This window comes from Cnephaeus nilssonii, assembly GCF_951640355.1.
Source record: "Cnephaeus nilssonii genome assembly, chromosome: 7".
NCBI lineage: Eukaryota > Metazoa > Chordata > Mammalia > Chiroptera > Vespertilionidae > Cnephaeus > Cnephaeus nilssonii.
In genome coordinates, this window is record NC_137078.1 from 33,791,314 (window position 1) to 33,806,687 (window position 15,374).

Here is a 15,374-nt window from a genome sequence, read left to right on the forward strand (position 1 = left end):
AATCCTCAAGGGAAAAAGAAGCTGTGAGTCAGCTCATCTCTCTGAGGTTCTTTTTTTTTTTTTTTAATATATTTTTATTGATTTTAGAGAGAGGAAGGAGGGAAGGGAAGGAGAGAGGGAGGGAGGGAAACTTCGATTGGTTGCCTCCTGCACTCACCCTGACTGGGGATCAAACCCACAACCTGGGTGTGCACCCTCACCTGATGGGAATTGAACCTGTGACCTTTTGGTGCATGGGAGGACACTCAACCAACTGAGCTGCACTGGCCAAGGCTCTCTAAAGTTCTTCTAGCTCACCTCTACCCCTGGGGTTCAGCCTTCAGAGTCACCGCCCAAAGCATGGTGTACCCAGTTCCCACCCTTGGTAAGGACTGAACTAGATTTTTATCTTCCGTAAGACTGTGTTTCAGGTCATACATCTGAGGGCAATTGCAGCCACAAAATCTAGGCTCATCGCTTTCGAATCTTATCCTCTCCCATATCTTGATCAAGTAATATCTTAGTAGCTCTTAGAACCTTTAATATATACCTTAAAATATTTTTATGCTTCCTTCTTAGTTTTAATCAAACAATTCCTATGCAATATTAGTACTGTCTTACTTAGTACTATTTATCTTAGTACTATTAGTTTTGATAGGTTTTAAGAACATAATTCCTAAATGCAGAGAAACTACAATTTTTTTTAAGCCAGCCTTAGTGAAAAGATACACTTTAGGCTCAGAAAATTTTCTCATCATTTTCAATTTTTAGTAAAATAAGCATTAAATTATGCTCTCCATCTATTTCTTATCAATTAGTATTTTTAAAATTTACCTTTATTGTTGAAAGTATGACAGATGTCCCCCTTTTTCTCCCCATTGACCCCTCCACTCTGCTCCTCCCCCCGCCACCCAGGCCTTCACCTCACTATTATCTTTGTCCATGGGTTATGCATATATGCATATACATTTTTTTGCTTAATCTCTTCCTGCCCCTCCCCTCCTGCCCTTCTCTCTGAGATTCATCAGTAAAGTGAAATTAAAGTCTCCAGAGGACTAAAAATCACAATCTGCCTCAGCTTACATGGATTTCTTCTTCTCTGTATATCTGTCTGTCTTTTTTCTTCTCTCTCCATATGTGTGTGAGGGGTCATATCTATTGTAGTGACTGAAAGCATAAGCATTGGAATAAAAGAGCTTCGGGTTTGAGCTCTACTTTTGCCGTTCCTTAGCTGTATAAGCTTGGGCAAGTTATTTAGCTTCAGCAAAATGAGGATTAATACTATGTGTCTCATCAAATGGTTGTGAGGATAAAATGAGTTCATGTATTAAAAGGTTAATAATACTGTATTGTATATTTGAAAGTTGCCAAGAGAGTAGATTTAAAAGTTATCAAAAGAAAAAAAAGTTGCAACTACGGATGCTAACTAGACTTATTGTGGTGAATTATTTCACAATATAGATGGTCCCCAATTTATGATGGTTCAACTTATGTGTGTGTTTTTTTTAATTCTCATCCGAGGATATTTTTCCATTGATTTTTAGGAAGAGTGGAAGAGAGAGGGAAAGACAGAGAGAAACATCGATGTGAGAGAAACACATCGATTGGTTGCCTCCGGCACAAGCCCCATCCAGGGCCTGTGCCAGGGAGGAGCCTGCAACCAAGGTACGTGCCCTTGAACAGAATCAAACCTAGGACCCTTTAGTTCCCAGGTGGAAGCTCTATCTGCTGAACCAAACCAGATAGGGCAAGGTATAAATTTTATTAATTCAAGTTTATTGTGTCCCTTAGTAATGTCTTACAGTTTTCTTATTGACATTTTATGGTAAATTCTTTCCAAAGTATTTTAGTTTTTTAATTTCCATTATAAGTAGGGCTTTTTCTTCCCTTATATTTTCTAATTGTGATTTTTATGTCAAAGGAATTGACTTCTATAAATTAATATGGGACTCCACTAATTGTTTCTCCAATTTCCTTTATTTTTTCGTCTAACTTTATTGGCTACTACTGGAATTTAATTCAATTTTATTTAATATGCTAATAATAGTAGGTATCTAACCATATCATTCCTAATACTGAAACATCCTTGCAATACTAAAAAAATCCTACACGTGGACAAAGTATGTATTTCTTCTGATGTACTCTGGATTCCATTTCAATATTATATTTACCTTTCTTTTTTTCTAAACTTTCTTGAGAGATATTGGTCTATTGTTTACTCTTTTGGGGGATCCCAATATTTGGTGGGTTTTTTTTTTTTTCAATGACATTTTTATTTGGTGGGTTTTGATTTCATTGTTACGTTGCCTTGAAAAAAAAATTTTGGAAAATTTTGTTATAAAAAAAATTTTAATCAATAAAAATCCAAAATAAACAAGTAAAAAAATTAAAATAAAAAAAATTTTAGGATAGAAAAAAATATCCTCAGATGAGGATTAAGCAAAAAAAAAAAAAAAAAAAGAAAGAAAGAAAGAAAGAAAAAACATGAGGGAGGAAGAGAGCTTTTTCCTTCTCTGCCTTTTTCAGGACATTATTTAATGTTGATATTTTCGGCACATCCCTCTATGATCCAGAAAGAGGGTCTATCTGGATACTAGTGAGGAATCACTGTGCCATTCGGTAACCTTCGTGGCTATTATACTAGCATGTGCTTTAAAATTGAAGCATCAAAAGATGAAAGAGCCTCTAAATTTTATTACAGTCTCTTTTAAGATTTAATTCCTAGAGATGATGGTTTGGTGCTTTAAACAACTAGCTTCACATGCACTAGATTTGATGTATCTGGAGCCGGGTTTCCAGTTAGATAGCAGTACATAACTAATTATTTCATGTAGCTTTGCCTCTGCTTAGGATCAATCATTATTATTTGACTCCAAAAATTCATTTTGTTCCATTACCCTATATTTTTAAAATATATGGAACCAATCTACTTGGAACATACTGTTTTTAAAGTATGTGCAAGCTGCCCTAGCCAGTTTGGCTCAGTGGATTGAGCGTTGGCCTGCGACTGAAGGGTCCCAGGTTCGATTCAGTCAAGGGCACATGCCCAGGTTGTGGGCTCCATTCCCAGAGGGGGGCGTGCAGGAGGCAGCCGATCAATGATTCTCTCTCTCTGCTGTTTCTATCTCTCCCTCTCCCTTCCTCTTTGACATCAATAAAAGTAAATTAAAAATAAATAAGTAAAGTACATACAAGCTTAACCTTTTCCTTTGAAGAAAAGGTTAGTCTTCCTGTGTGCCAGCTTGAGTTAGGTTGTCAATCTTTTCTTTGTGAATTTATAGGAAAATGTTTACTGAACAAGTTTATTTTAAATCTCAACAGACATAAACTTTATTCTAAGAATAATCTTGCTGGTTAAATTATAATGGCACCTCTGGTGGCCTTCATGTGTTATGCTGCACTCTTATGTCACGTGATGTTCACCGTGATCCTGAAACAAATGGTATCATTGGAATCATTCACATCATTCCTGAGAAGCTTTAAAGAAACTAAGGGTGAAAGCCAGTTTGGAAGAAACAAGCCAGTAATAAAACACTGTGTCATTTTAGTTCTGTGCTTACTAGCCCTGTGCTAGAGAGGTACCGAATAAGACCCCGCCCTGAAGATGCTTGCAGAGTAGTAGAGGATATGGAAAAATAAACAAGAAGCACATGATTGAGACTGGAAATAGTGTTGCTAGATTTAGCCAAAAATAAACAAACAAAACAAAACCAGGCCCAGCCGGGTGTTGCTTAGTGGTTGAGCGTCGACCTATGAAGCAGGAGGTCACAGTTCGACTCCTGATCGACATGCCGGGGTTGTGGGCTCGATCCCCAGTGTGGGGCATGCAGGAGACAGCCAATAGATTATTCTCTCTCATCATTGATGTTTCTCTCTCTCCCTCTTTCTTGCTCTCTGAAATCAATAAAAATATATATTTTTTAAAATACCAGGATCTTGGCTATTTTATTTATTTTTTATTTTTTATATATATACTAGAAGCCCGGTGCATGAAATTCATGCACGGTGGGGGGTTGTCCCTCAGCCCAGCCTGTACCCTCTCCAATCTGGGACTCCTGGAGGGATGTCCGACTGCCCGTTTAGGCCCGATACAGGATCGGGCCTAAACGGGCAGTCGGACATCCCTCTCACAATCCAGGACTGCTGGCTCCCAACTGCTTGCCTGCCTGCCTTCCTGATTGCCGCTAACCGCTTCTGCCTGCCAGCCTGATCACCCCCTAACCACTCTGCTGCCAGCCTGGTTGATGCTTAACTGCTCCCCTGTCAGCCTGTTTGCCCCCAACTTCCCTCCTCTGCCAGCCTGGTCACCCCTAACTGCCCTGTCCTGCAGGGTTGATTACCTCCAACTGCCCTCCCTTGCAAGCCTGGTCCCTCTCAACTGCCCTCCCTTGCAGGCCTGGTCCCTCACAACTGCCCTCCCTTGCAGGCCGGGTGCCTCCCAACTGCCCTCTCCTGCTGGCCAACTTGTGGTGGCCATCTTGTGTCCACATGGGGGCAGGATCTTTGACCACATGGGGGCAGCTATATTGTGTGTTGCAGTGATGATCAATCTGTATATTACTCTTTTATTAGATAGGATAGAGGCCTGGTGCACGGTTGGGGGCCAGCTGGTTTGCCCTGAAGGGTGTCACAGATAAGGGTGGGGGTTCCCTTGGGGCGTGGGGCGGCCTGAGCGAGGGGCCTGTGGTGGTTTGCAGGCCGGCCACGCCCCCTGGCAACCCAAGGGGAGGCCCTGGTATCTGGAATTTATTTTCCTTCTACAATTGAAACTTTGTAGCCTGGAGCGGAGCCAAGCCTGGGGCTCCGGCAGCCATTTCTGTGGCAGTTAATTCACCTTCTACAATTGAAACTTTGTAGCCTTAAGGGGATGAGCCCGGCCAGGGTTTGCGGAAAGCTTTGCTTCCCCTTTTGCCGCTGGCAACCCTGGCCTGCTCTCTCAAGCTCCATTCTGTTGCCATTTGTTTGAATTTGTTTACCTTCTATAATTGAAACTTTGTAGCTTGAGTGGAGGCTTAGGCCTGCAACGGCTATGGAAAGTTTGGCTTACTCTGTTACCTGGGAAACCTTGCTCTCTGTGGCTGTAGCCATCTTGGATTGGGGTTAATTTGCATACTCGCCCTGATTGGCTGGTGGGTGTGGCTTGGCTTGTGGGCATGGCTTATGTAGCGGAGTGATGGTTAATTTGCATATTACCATTTTATTAGAGAGGATATTTTTTATATATATATTTTATTGACTTTTTACAGAGAGGAAGGGAGAGGGATAGAGAGTTAGAAACATCGATCAGCTGCCTCCTGCACACCCCTCACTGGGGATGTGCCCGCAACCAAGGTACATGCCCTTGACCGGAATCGAACCTGGGACCTTTCAGTCCGAAGGCCGACGCTCTATCCACTGAGCCAAGCCGGTTTTGGCAGGATCTTAGCTATTTTAAATAATGCTGCAATGAAGGTAGGGGTGCATATATCTTTTAAATTTAGTGTTTTCATTTTTTTTTTAATAAATATTCACAAATGGAATTGCTGGATCATATGGTAGTTCTGTTTTGTAATTTCTTGAGGAATGTCCATACTACATCTTGAGCATATGTCAGAATTTCCTTTTTAAGGCTATCCCGTATTCCATTATATGTGTATGCCACATTTTGTTTATCCATTCATCCATTGATGGACCCTTGGGTTGCTTCTACCTTTTGGTTGGGACGTAGTTTTAAATTAACCGAATCCAGTTTGGTCATGCATGTGCCTTAGATTCTATTTTGAAAGATGATAGCAGCCACTGAAAATGTTTGCTATAGGTGAGTATCAATACGCCCATGTAACCAAATTCTAGGTTATAATGAAAATGATTTCTGCTACATATTTAGGTATTGGTTCAGCACATATTTACTTACAAGCAGTCACACAGCATTTCATATCGTCAGTCTTTAAACTCATCCAAGTTCTCACTGTCATTTTAGGAGCTCTGTCAATTGGCATGAAAGATTTGCTCAAGGCAGAAGCAATGATATCCAGGGGCAAGCTTATTACCCTTATAATGAGCATGAGGGAAGTGGGAATTCCGAACCAGTGATTCTCAATGTCTCTTTTTGACCAGCAGCAGTGGTATCATCTGGCAACTTGCTACAAATGCAAATTTCCAGCCCCACCTAAAACCTCAGGAGTGAGGAACTCTCAGACACGTTCAACACCTGTGACTTAGCAAGACCTCCAGCAGACCTGACACTCCTAAAGTGTGAGAGCCTCTGATGCAAAACGATCACTCTGGGTACTTCCCTAAAGATAAAGGTTATAACTTCTTGTGAAAGGGTAGGGAATATCTCATCCTTTAGCCAATTCACATATCTTAAATACCTTTAATCGCGCCAATAGCCATTTTTAACATTCACCATGATATTTAACAGGTCACAGATGTCACCAATAATTTGCTAATTAACAAATCTTAGAAATGGATCGATCTTTTTAAAAATTTTTTATTGATTTTTTTTTTTTTTTTTTTTTTTTTTTTTTTTTTTTTTTTTTAGAAAGGAAGGCAGAGAGAGAGAGATAGCCTCTCTTACACACCTGAACTGGGAGTTGAACCTGCCAACCTTTCAGTGTACAGGATGATGCTCCAACTAACTGAGCCACACAGGCCAGGGCAGAGATGGATCAATCCTGACCAAGATATGGAGCATAGGTTTCCTTATTACCTCATCAGAACCCTAGCTGAGCACCTGTATATCCCTGCATTCCTGATTAGGATATTAGTGGCATCTGGACTATGCACACATACCACCACCACCACCACCACCACCACCACCACCACTGCACTGTGAATACTGAAGAATTTTAAAGTAGATTAGAAACATTATAACAGAATGGGAGGAAAGAGAGAAGGGGTTTGTATGGTTAGAGAGAGAGGAAAGGGGAGAGTGTAATCAGCACTATTAATGGCAGAGGGAAAAGAAGTCAGGGGGGGGGGGGGAATGAAAAGTTGAAGACACAGTGAGAGTGCAGAGAATGGTGAAGATTTTAAATAGTTGTTGCAGGGCATGGGAGAGGATGCTGACTAGAGACTTGGAAATTTTTCAGGCATAATTGAGAACCCACCTCTGCTGTTTTCTTCTAAGTAAGGACAACTTGGTAAGATTGCCTCAAATACATTATTAGAACATGAATATTGGGAAATTATTTAAAACCTAGCACTGTGCATCTACCTGTTCATTGTTATTGCCCCTTTGGTACAATTTCCATTTTCATGAAATTCCGTCAACTTAGATGAGGTTTGTAAAATTTAGCCAAAGGGCGCCATCTTCTGGTACTACAAAGTATATGCAAGCAAACGAGGGTATATAGTAAAATTGTGGTAATAAAAAAAATCTTAGAAAAGGACAAACCTTTGGCGTTTTCTGCTGAGTTTTCTATTGTAAACTTGAACATTCTTTATAATATCTGTGTCTATTTAGCTAGAAGATCAGATTGCTGACAGTGATTATAGTTGTATATGGCCCTGTCTGAAAAACAAAACAAAACAGTGTGTGACTAACCATCCTTTTTAAACAAGCATGAGGGAAATTTGCTTTTGGTTCGGGATGGAAGCCACAAGTTGAAGAGCCTGTTCTTTGTGACTGCCTCTCCGATGCAGGGTTGGCTCGAGGCCTCTGCTCAAAACAAGAATGTGATTCTTGTAGCTGAATGCCAGACTTGCCTTCACTGCTTAACAGTTTACTGATAAGGGAGTGGTTTGTCCTTTTCAGTTTGGTTTGCTTTAAATTTTATGGAAAAGTATTAATTTTATCTTCAATGAGGTCTTAAAATCAAATTACTATGTTCTTTTTTTTTTTTTTTTTAAGGTCAAAGGCTAAGGTGACCAGATTTTAACATTGGGAAAGCGGGACACCATTGACGGGGGGGGGGGGGGGGGCGGGGGTCTCTTTTTTTTAAAATATATTTTATCGATTTTTTACAGAGAGGAAGAGAGAGGGATAGAGAGTTAGAAACATCGATCAGCTGCCTCTTGCACACCCCCTACTGGGGATGTGCCCGCAACCAAGGTACATGCCCTTGACCAGAATCGAACCTGGGACCCTTGAGTCCGCAGGCCGACGCTCTATCCACTGAGCCAAACCGGTTTCGGCAAATTACTATGTTCTTTATGGTGGTTATTTAATAAAAATTTATCAGATACTTAAATACCAAACTCTGTGCTAGAGGGGAAGCTCAAAGATATATATGTCAGTGTCTTCAAATCCTTTTACTTCCTACCAGGGAAGATAACATGAACATACATGATGATAGATTTGGGAACTTAAGGAAAGAAGGGAGAAAGAATTTAGGCTCAGGAAGGAAATACACAGCCTTACGATTATTCATTCATTGGAAGATGGATATTGTGAAAAGGGTTAAATCTGGACCTGGGCAGAGTTATGGATGAAGTGTCCCTCCAGACTCAGGGGCCACAGATCAGGACAGTCGAAGGGGATAGCTGTTAGTCCTGTCCCCGAAGTTGTCCACAGTAAAATGCCCCATTGCTGGGTAAAGACCCCGAACCCACTTCATTCATTCATCCATTCCGCAAGTGCTGTTTATATGCATTGGATGGTATGTCAGACACGTGTGTGAAGTCCTCAGGAAACCAAGGTGGGCGTCCTGGCCCCACTTGGTGCTTGTGCAGAGGGGGTGACTTTGACCTGATCCCCTCAGCAGGAGCCCTGGGACGGGCATCTGACCCTGCCATTATGAGGCCTGCTTTATGCGTCCGCTCTGGGATAAGTCATTCTGGCTCTTTCACCTCAGTGGTTAAAAGCTCAGGCTCTGGAGGCAGACTAGCTGAGTTAGTCAGATTTCAGCACCACCACTAACCTGCTCTGCAAGTTTCTTAACCACTCTTGCCTCAGTTTCTTTATCAGTAAAATGGAGATAATCCCTCTTTCATAGGAAGGTTGTAAAGATTAAAGAGATATACATGAAAAGCTCTTGGGACAGTGATGAGGCATAGAAAACGATATGATAAATACCCGTGTACCTACCATCTACTAGCAAATCTGAACCTTTCACCATATTTGCTTCACTTTTAAAAAGAAAAAAATGACTACAGTCCAGCTGAAGCTCTCTTGATCTTCCCTGATAGTCTCTTTCCTCCTCCCCAGAGGAACCACCATCGTGAATTTGGTGTGAGTCCTTGCCAGCACATTTTCATCATTCACTGTGTGTATAGGGGCATATAAATAATATGTAATATTGCTCTGTATGTTACTAAACTTTAATTAGTGATACTAAACTGCACATATTCTACAACCTTTTCCATTTGAAATTGTTTTCAGCATTTTTCTATTTGATATGTATAGACCAAATTCTCTCATTTTAATTACTGTATTTTATAGTATTTTATTATATGAATATACCACAATTTATTCGGCCACTCGCTTGATGGACATTTATGTTGTTACCTAGTTTTCACTTACCGCACCCTGAGGTCCTCCTAGACTGTACCTTGACCTGATATTTTTTGTTACTGATTCTATTTTTTTAATGTTTATTAGTCTTATTCAGATTTTCTATTTCTTTTTGCATCATTTTATTATTTATGTTTTTCTAGAAAAATTGCTTATTTCAGTTGCTTACTGCCATAGAGTTGTTTATATTATTCACTATCATTTCCCTTTCTTTTCTAGTCATCTTTATTTGTGCCTCCTCTTTTTCTTTTCTTTTATTATTTTTATTGATCTTAGAAGAAGGAAGGGGGTGAGGGGGGGGAGAGAGAGATAGAGAGAGAGAGAGAGAGAGAGAGAGAGAGAGAGAGAGAGAGAGAGAGACATCAGTGTGAGAGGAACATCTATCGGTTGCCTTCCACTCTCACCCTAACCGGGGTAAAACCAATGACCTTTTGTTGTGGGGGCAATGCTCTAACCATCACAGGCCAGGGCGCCTCCTCTTTTTCTTATGATCAGTCTTGCTAAAGGTTCATCTCTTCTGTTAAAGTTTTAAAAGAACTAGCTTTTTGTATCATTGGTCTTTTTTTCCATTCATTTCTGTGGGGGTTTTGTTTGTTTTGTTTTGTTTTTTCACTTTTTTGGGGGGGCTTACTCTGTTATTGTTATAATAACAATGGTTTGTTGTTGTTTTTAAGTCTCTTTAGTGGAGTGCTAACTACTTATATTGTCTCTTGCTTTTTCATCATTGTGTTTAGAGCTGACAGTTTCCCTGTAAGAACGGGGTAGCTGCATCCCACAGATTTTCATTTGTATACCTTTGTTGATGTTCAGTTCTAGATATTTTGCATTTCCATTGTGATTTCCCCGTTAGTCCACAAATTAGTTAGAAATGTGCTTTTCAGTTTCCACACATGTCTGTGTTTATTTTGATTTCTCATTTCTTTGTGGTCAGAGGATGTGGTTTATACAATCTTGATTCCTTGGAAAACCTAAACCACACCTTTCAGAGGTTTCATCCCAGCTTATGAATAAGGCCTCAGAACTCCCACCACCTTTGCCTCAATAAATAAACGCGCCAATGAAATTGATGGCCGTCTGGCACCAAGCAAAGATACCAAACAGATGGTTCTGCATTTCCTAAAAATCCCTACAAGTTGAACCTGGGGAAGAAAATATTGAGCATCTCTCTGTGTGATCCCTGACTCCCGAACTTGAGTCTAAGAACTATTGCTCTGGGAGCATTATCTCAATTCGTTGAGGTTCTGCTTCCCGGCATATGTCGACAGTTTGGCTCAAATAAACTCACAAAAATTCTTTAAAAAAAAGAACTGTTGCTCTGCTCCTCCTATGAAGATGAAACCTAATACAACCAGGTCTGAAGGAGAAAGCAAGCATGGCTAAGGGCTCACCTAGGAACTTCTCTGCTATTGATAGCTGAAGGGCAACAGTGCCTAGGTGTTGGCACTTAACTCTGCACATGGGCAGGGCTCTTCTATCCTCACATCAAACTGTGGACAGTGTCAGACCCAAACCTTAATATATCCACTTAGTGGAAATGGAAGAAACAATATTTTCCAATCACAATACAATAAAACTTGAAATTAACAAAAACCTATCTGGAAAATTTTAAAATATCCTTTTAATTCTTGAGCCAAAGAGAAAGTGCAAATTGAAAATTTAAGTATCTAGGAAACAACATCAATAAAAAATTTGGCTCTCAAAAGAAATTTCAATCGTTGTACTGTTGATATTTGGCTCTGTTGACTAATGAGTTTGCCGACCACTGGGTTAGAGCATCGTCCCAATGTGCCAAGGTTCTGTGTTCGATTCCTGGTCAGAGCACATACAGGAATCAACTAATAAATGTATAAATGATTGGAACAACAATTCAATGTTTCTCTCCTTTCCTTTCTCTCTAAAATCAATAAAAATAAAATAAAATATATCAGAAACTAAAGATAAAGCTAAAGAAAAATTGAAGAACTATTTAGAGAAGCATATAAAGTCTTAATTACATTAATAAATGGCAAGAAACAAAAGAGATGGATTAAAAATTTATTAAATTAGAAAAAATGTAAAGAAAGCAGAAATAATGAATTAACCAATACAAAATAAAAATAAAAGACTATGTTCCTATTAGAAGCAATAATAAAATTTTATACTTTGTTTCATCCCATCTTCTTTATTCCACCTAATTTTAATCAATGTATTATTACTAGTAGTTCTGCTAGTGATTTTCTCTATACTTTTGAATATATTTCTGTCTCTATAATTTGACTTATTAGATGTAAATGTTATCTTTTGACCATGAATAGTAAAGATAAGGAAATCAACATTCTTTTGCCACATGCCATCTTCTTACATGTCCCCTCCTTGAGTTTTGTTAGTTTTATTTTACTAGCATCTTTATATATAAAAGCCTAAGTAACTGGAACGACTGGTCGCTATGACATGCACTGACCACCAGGGGATAGGCGCTCAACGCAGGAGCTGCCCCGTAGTGGTCAGTGCGCTTTCACAGTCAACCTCCCCCGGGCCGGCAGGCCCCAGGCTGGGATGGGGAACTGGGAGTGGGTGGCGGTGGACGAGGCCCCTTTCCCAGGGGGGCCGAGAGCCGGCTCCCTCCTCGAGGCCGGCGGCCAACCTCCCGTGCCCTGATCCTCTCTCCCTCTCTCCAGCCGGCAGGCCCCAATCGGCCTGCTGCCCACCCGCTGCAGTGGCAGCGTGGCAGCGAAGGAAGGAGGAGAGGGGGAGGCGGGGAACTGCGCAGTGGCAGGGCGCCGACGATGGCAGCATCGGCATCTGGCATCCGTTCCTTTTGTGCCCGGCCCGGCGACCATCACCTCCTCTCCGGCCTGGCCCTGATCAGCCTGGCCCCAATCGGCCCTGATCGCCAGCCAGGCCTGGGGACCCTACCCATGCATGAATTTCGTGCACCAGGCCTCTAGTAGTTTATAATATCAACATTCTGAACAATATACAGTAGTGCTAAAGAGAATGAGCTGTGTGACCTTGAGCAAGTTACTTAACAGATATTTCTGTTTCCTTATTTTTACCATAGATATAACAACAGGTTCAATGGATTTAATAGGGTTGTTGTCATGATAATAAAAGAACAGTGCCTGACACATTGTAAGCATCTATTAACTATCAGATATTGTATGAACAATTATCAAGAAATAGATTCCCAGAGTTATTTTAATCCCAGTCCAACATTTCAACTGGCTCTCATGTTTAGTTTCTCCATTCATCTCTTGGTTGCCTGAAATTCATTTTCTAATGGTTCAAGAGATGCTATTGGATGTTATATTTTCTGATCCTTATGTGTTTAAAAGCATTTGATGCCTTTTACTTGAAAAAAAGTTTGGCTATGTAAAATAACTATTGCTATTACTGAGCACTTATTATCTGTTGAGGTCTTATTTTAAACCTTTTCATTAAGTCCTTTGAATTCACAGTAATATTTGTTCTGCTTTATGACATTTTTCTGGAAATTTTATTTATCTGACACTTGCTTTTCCTATTCCTTTCCTCCTTTATCTTGTATATTTGTTATACAAGCCTCATATTTGTTTTCTTTTGATTGTTACTCACTACTGAGTATTTATAGGAAGCAAGTGGGGCAGTGAACTGAGCCTGTAGTGAAGCTGCTGTGCCCAGAGTGTGTGTGTGTGTGTGTGTGTGTGTGTGTGTGTGTGTGTGTGGGAAGGTGAGACAGAGAGACGCTCACTCAGATTGGTTAAGCCTGCATATCTCCCTGGCAATTACAAGCTGCTCATGATACAGTGTTTTCCAACCCGTTTCATTAACAGACTACCTCCAACATAGATAACATTTTTAAGGATTTCCTCATTCAGCACTGCCTTGCCCTGCTACTTCATGATGCCAGATAGAGTCCTTGGATGTTCCTACAGCTGTGTCCCTTAAGCCTTCAGTGCAGACCAGGGTGATGGTTCTTCTCAGATGTACCTCCTGTGCAGTGTTTTGCCAGCTTTGTCTGAGAATTGAGGTCAGAGCAGGTATTTAATCTCAGCATGCGTCTGGACTCTGGTGTAATTTTCACTGAATTTGGCAGGCCATTCTCATTTATTGTGTCTTAGGGTTACACTGGTGCCTTATTTTATCAAAGGTAGAGCTTGCATTTCTTTTTTAAATTTTATTCCTTTTTCCCCTTTTTATTGAATTGATTTGGGTGACACCAGTTAACAAAATTCTACAGGTTTCAGGTGCTCGATTCTAGGAACACATCATCTGTACACTGAATTGTGTGTTCACCACCCCAAGTTTATTTCTTATTTTTGGATGATGTCAAGGATGGCAGAGGTAACTTTATTTTGTTATTTTAAAACATTTTGGTAATTTAAATTTTATTTTAAAACCAGAGAGCTATTTTTAAAAATAGAGTGCCCCTATTCTTGGAGAAAGTAGGTACCATACCACCTCAGACCATGTGAAGTGGGAAAAATAGTTTCAAAATCCTATGCACACCCTAGTTGCAACAAGGTCTCTCAGCATCACAGAGCTAATAAAGAACAGAGCATGGATTCAAATCTAATACCGAGTTCTTTTTTTTTTTAATATATATTTTATTGATTTTTTACAGAGAGGAAGGGAGAGGAATAGAGAGTTAGAAACATTGATGAGAGAGAAACATTGATGAGAGAGAAACATCGATGAGCTGCCTCCTGCACACCCCCTACTGGGGATCTGCCCGCAACCAAGGTACATGTCCTTGACTGGAATCAAACCTGGGACCCTTGATTCTGCAGGCCGAAACTCTATCCACTGAGCCAAACCGATTAGGGCCCGAATTCTTTTTATTGAGGAGCCTTCTCTTAAGGAATATAGATATCTTTTTATGTTGTATTTATTATGTTTCTTCTTGTGAACATTTTTCTATTAACTACTTTTTTATTTCCTGTGTTTAGTGTGACAAGTACAAGAATGGAGTTATTGATGGGCCCGCATGTAATAGCCTTTGTGTTACAGAAACTCTTTACTTTGGAAAATGCTTATCTACCAAGCCCAACAATCAGGTAAGGACATTATGAATAAACATTACAGATGGCACACTCTAATTTTGCCTTAAACTAAAGGGTTATTAAAAGAATGATTGAATCAGAGCTTTAGGACATTTTATATATTCCAATTTTCTATGCTTTGATTCACTCATCCTACAGATGTTTATTAATCCCCTATTCCCAGTATATTCCAGGCACTGTTTTGGTTACTAGGACTACAATGGTGATTAAGATAGGTAGGATTACTTCCTTTATGGATCTTACATAATCCCAGAGGGTTGGGGAATATAAACAGTTGATAGATAAATAGGTAATTACAGGATGTGGTGTGTTTTATAAGGATATACACAGGGCAAACTGATGGAGAATGCAGGGATGGGGATGTGCTTTAGAGGAGGTGATCAGGGAGACCTTTCTAACGTTTGATCTCATACCTGAATGAAAAATTAAACCGCAGGCAAAGGCAAAGGACAGGATGAGCTAAGTCACAAAAGAATTTCTGAAGCACTATGACTAACTGATAAACATAATGAAAAAACTTTCTACCTCACTTATCATCAATACTATTAGGCAAACATCAACACTGGTTACCCTGGGCAGAGGAATATTACATGATTTTTAAGGACATCTTTTCTTTATAAGTTCCAATGTAAATTTCTGTAATTACTCTTATAATTATAGAAATTTAAAACATATTTTAAGTTGATGATGCTAACAATGTTTAAGAGGATTTCTGAAGCAAAGTCTAGCATTTGAATATCTACTGTGTGATAGGAACTGTTTAAGGCGTTGGGTGAGACCTTGGAGAATAAGACACATAAAGCTTCTGGCCTCCTGTGCCTTATGTTTCATGGGAGAGAAGAGATAATAAATGAGTCAATAAATGAACAAATAAGGTCATTTTCAGACAGTGCTAAAAGCTATGAAGAAAAATAGGGTGATGGGTAAGAGAATGAAGA

The 15,374-nt window shown here is 40.0% G+C and overlaps 1 protein-coding gene across 1 annotated transcript in view; it reads left to right on the plus strand.

Moving 5' to 3' along the window:
• The window catches only part of DIPK1A (divergent protein kinase domain 1A), a 117,421-nt gene that overhangs the window by 93,652 nt on the left and 8,395 nt on the right, over positions 1-15,374 (plus strand). Inside the window, exon 3 of the mRNA XM_079777000.1 lies at positions 14,323-14,430. Within this exon, the coding sequence (XP_079633126.1) occupies positions 14,323-14,430 (108 nt within the window). The remainder of the gene's footprint in view (positions 1-14,322; positions 14,431-15,374) is intronic.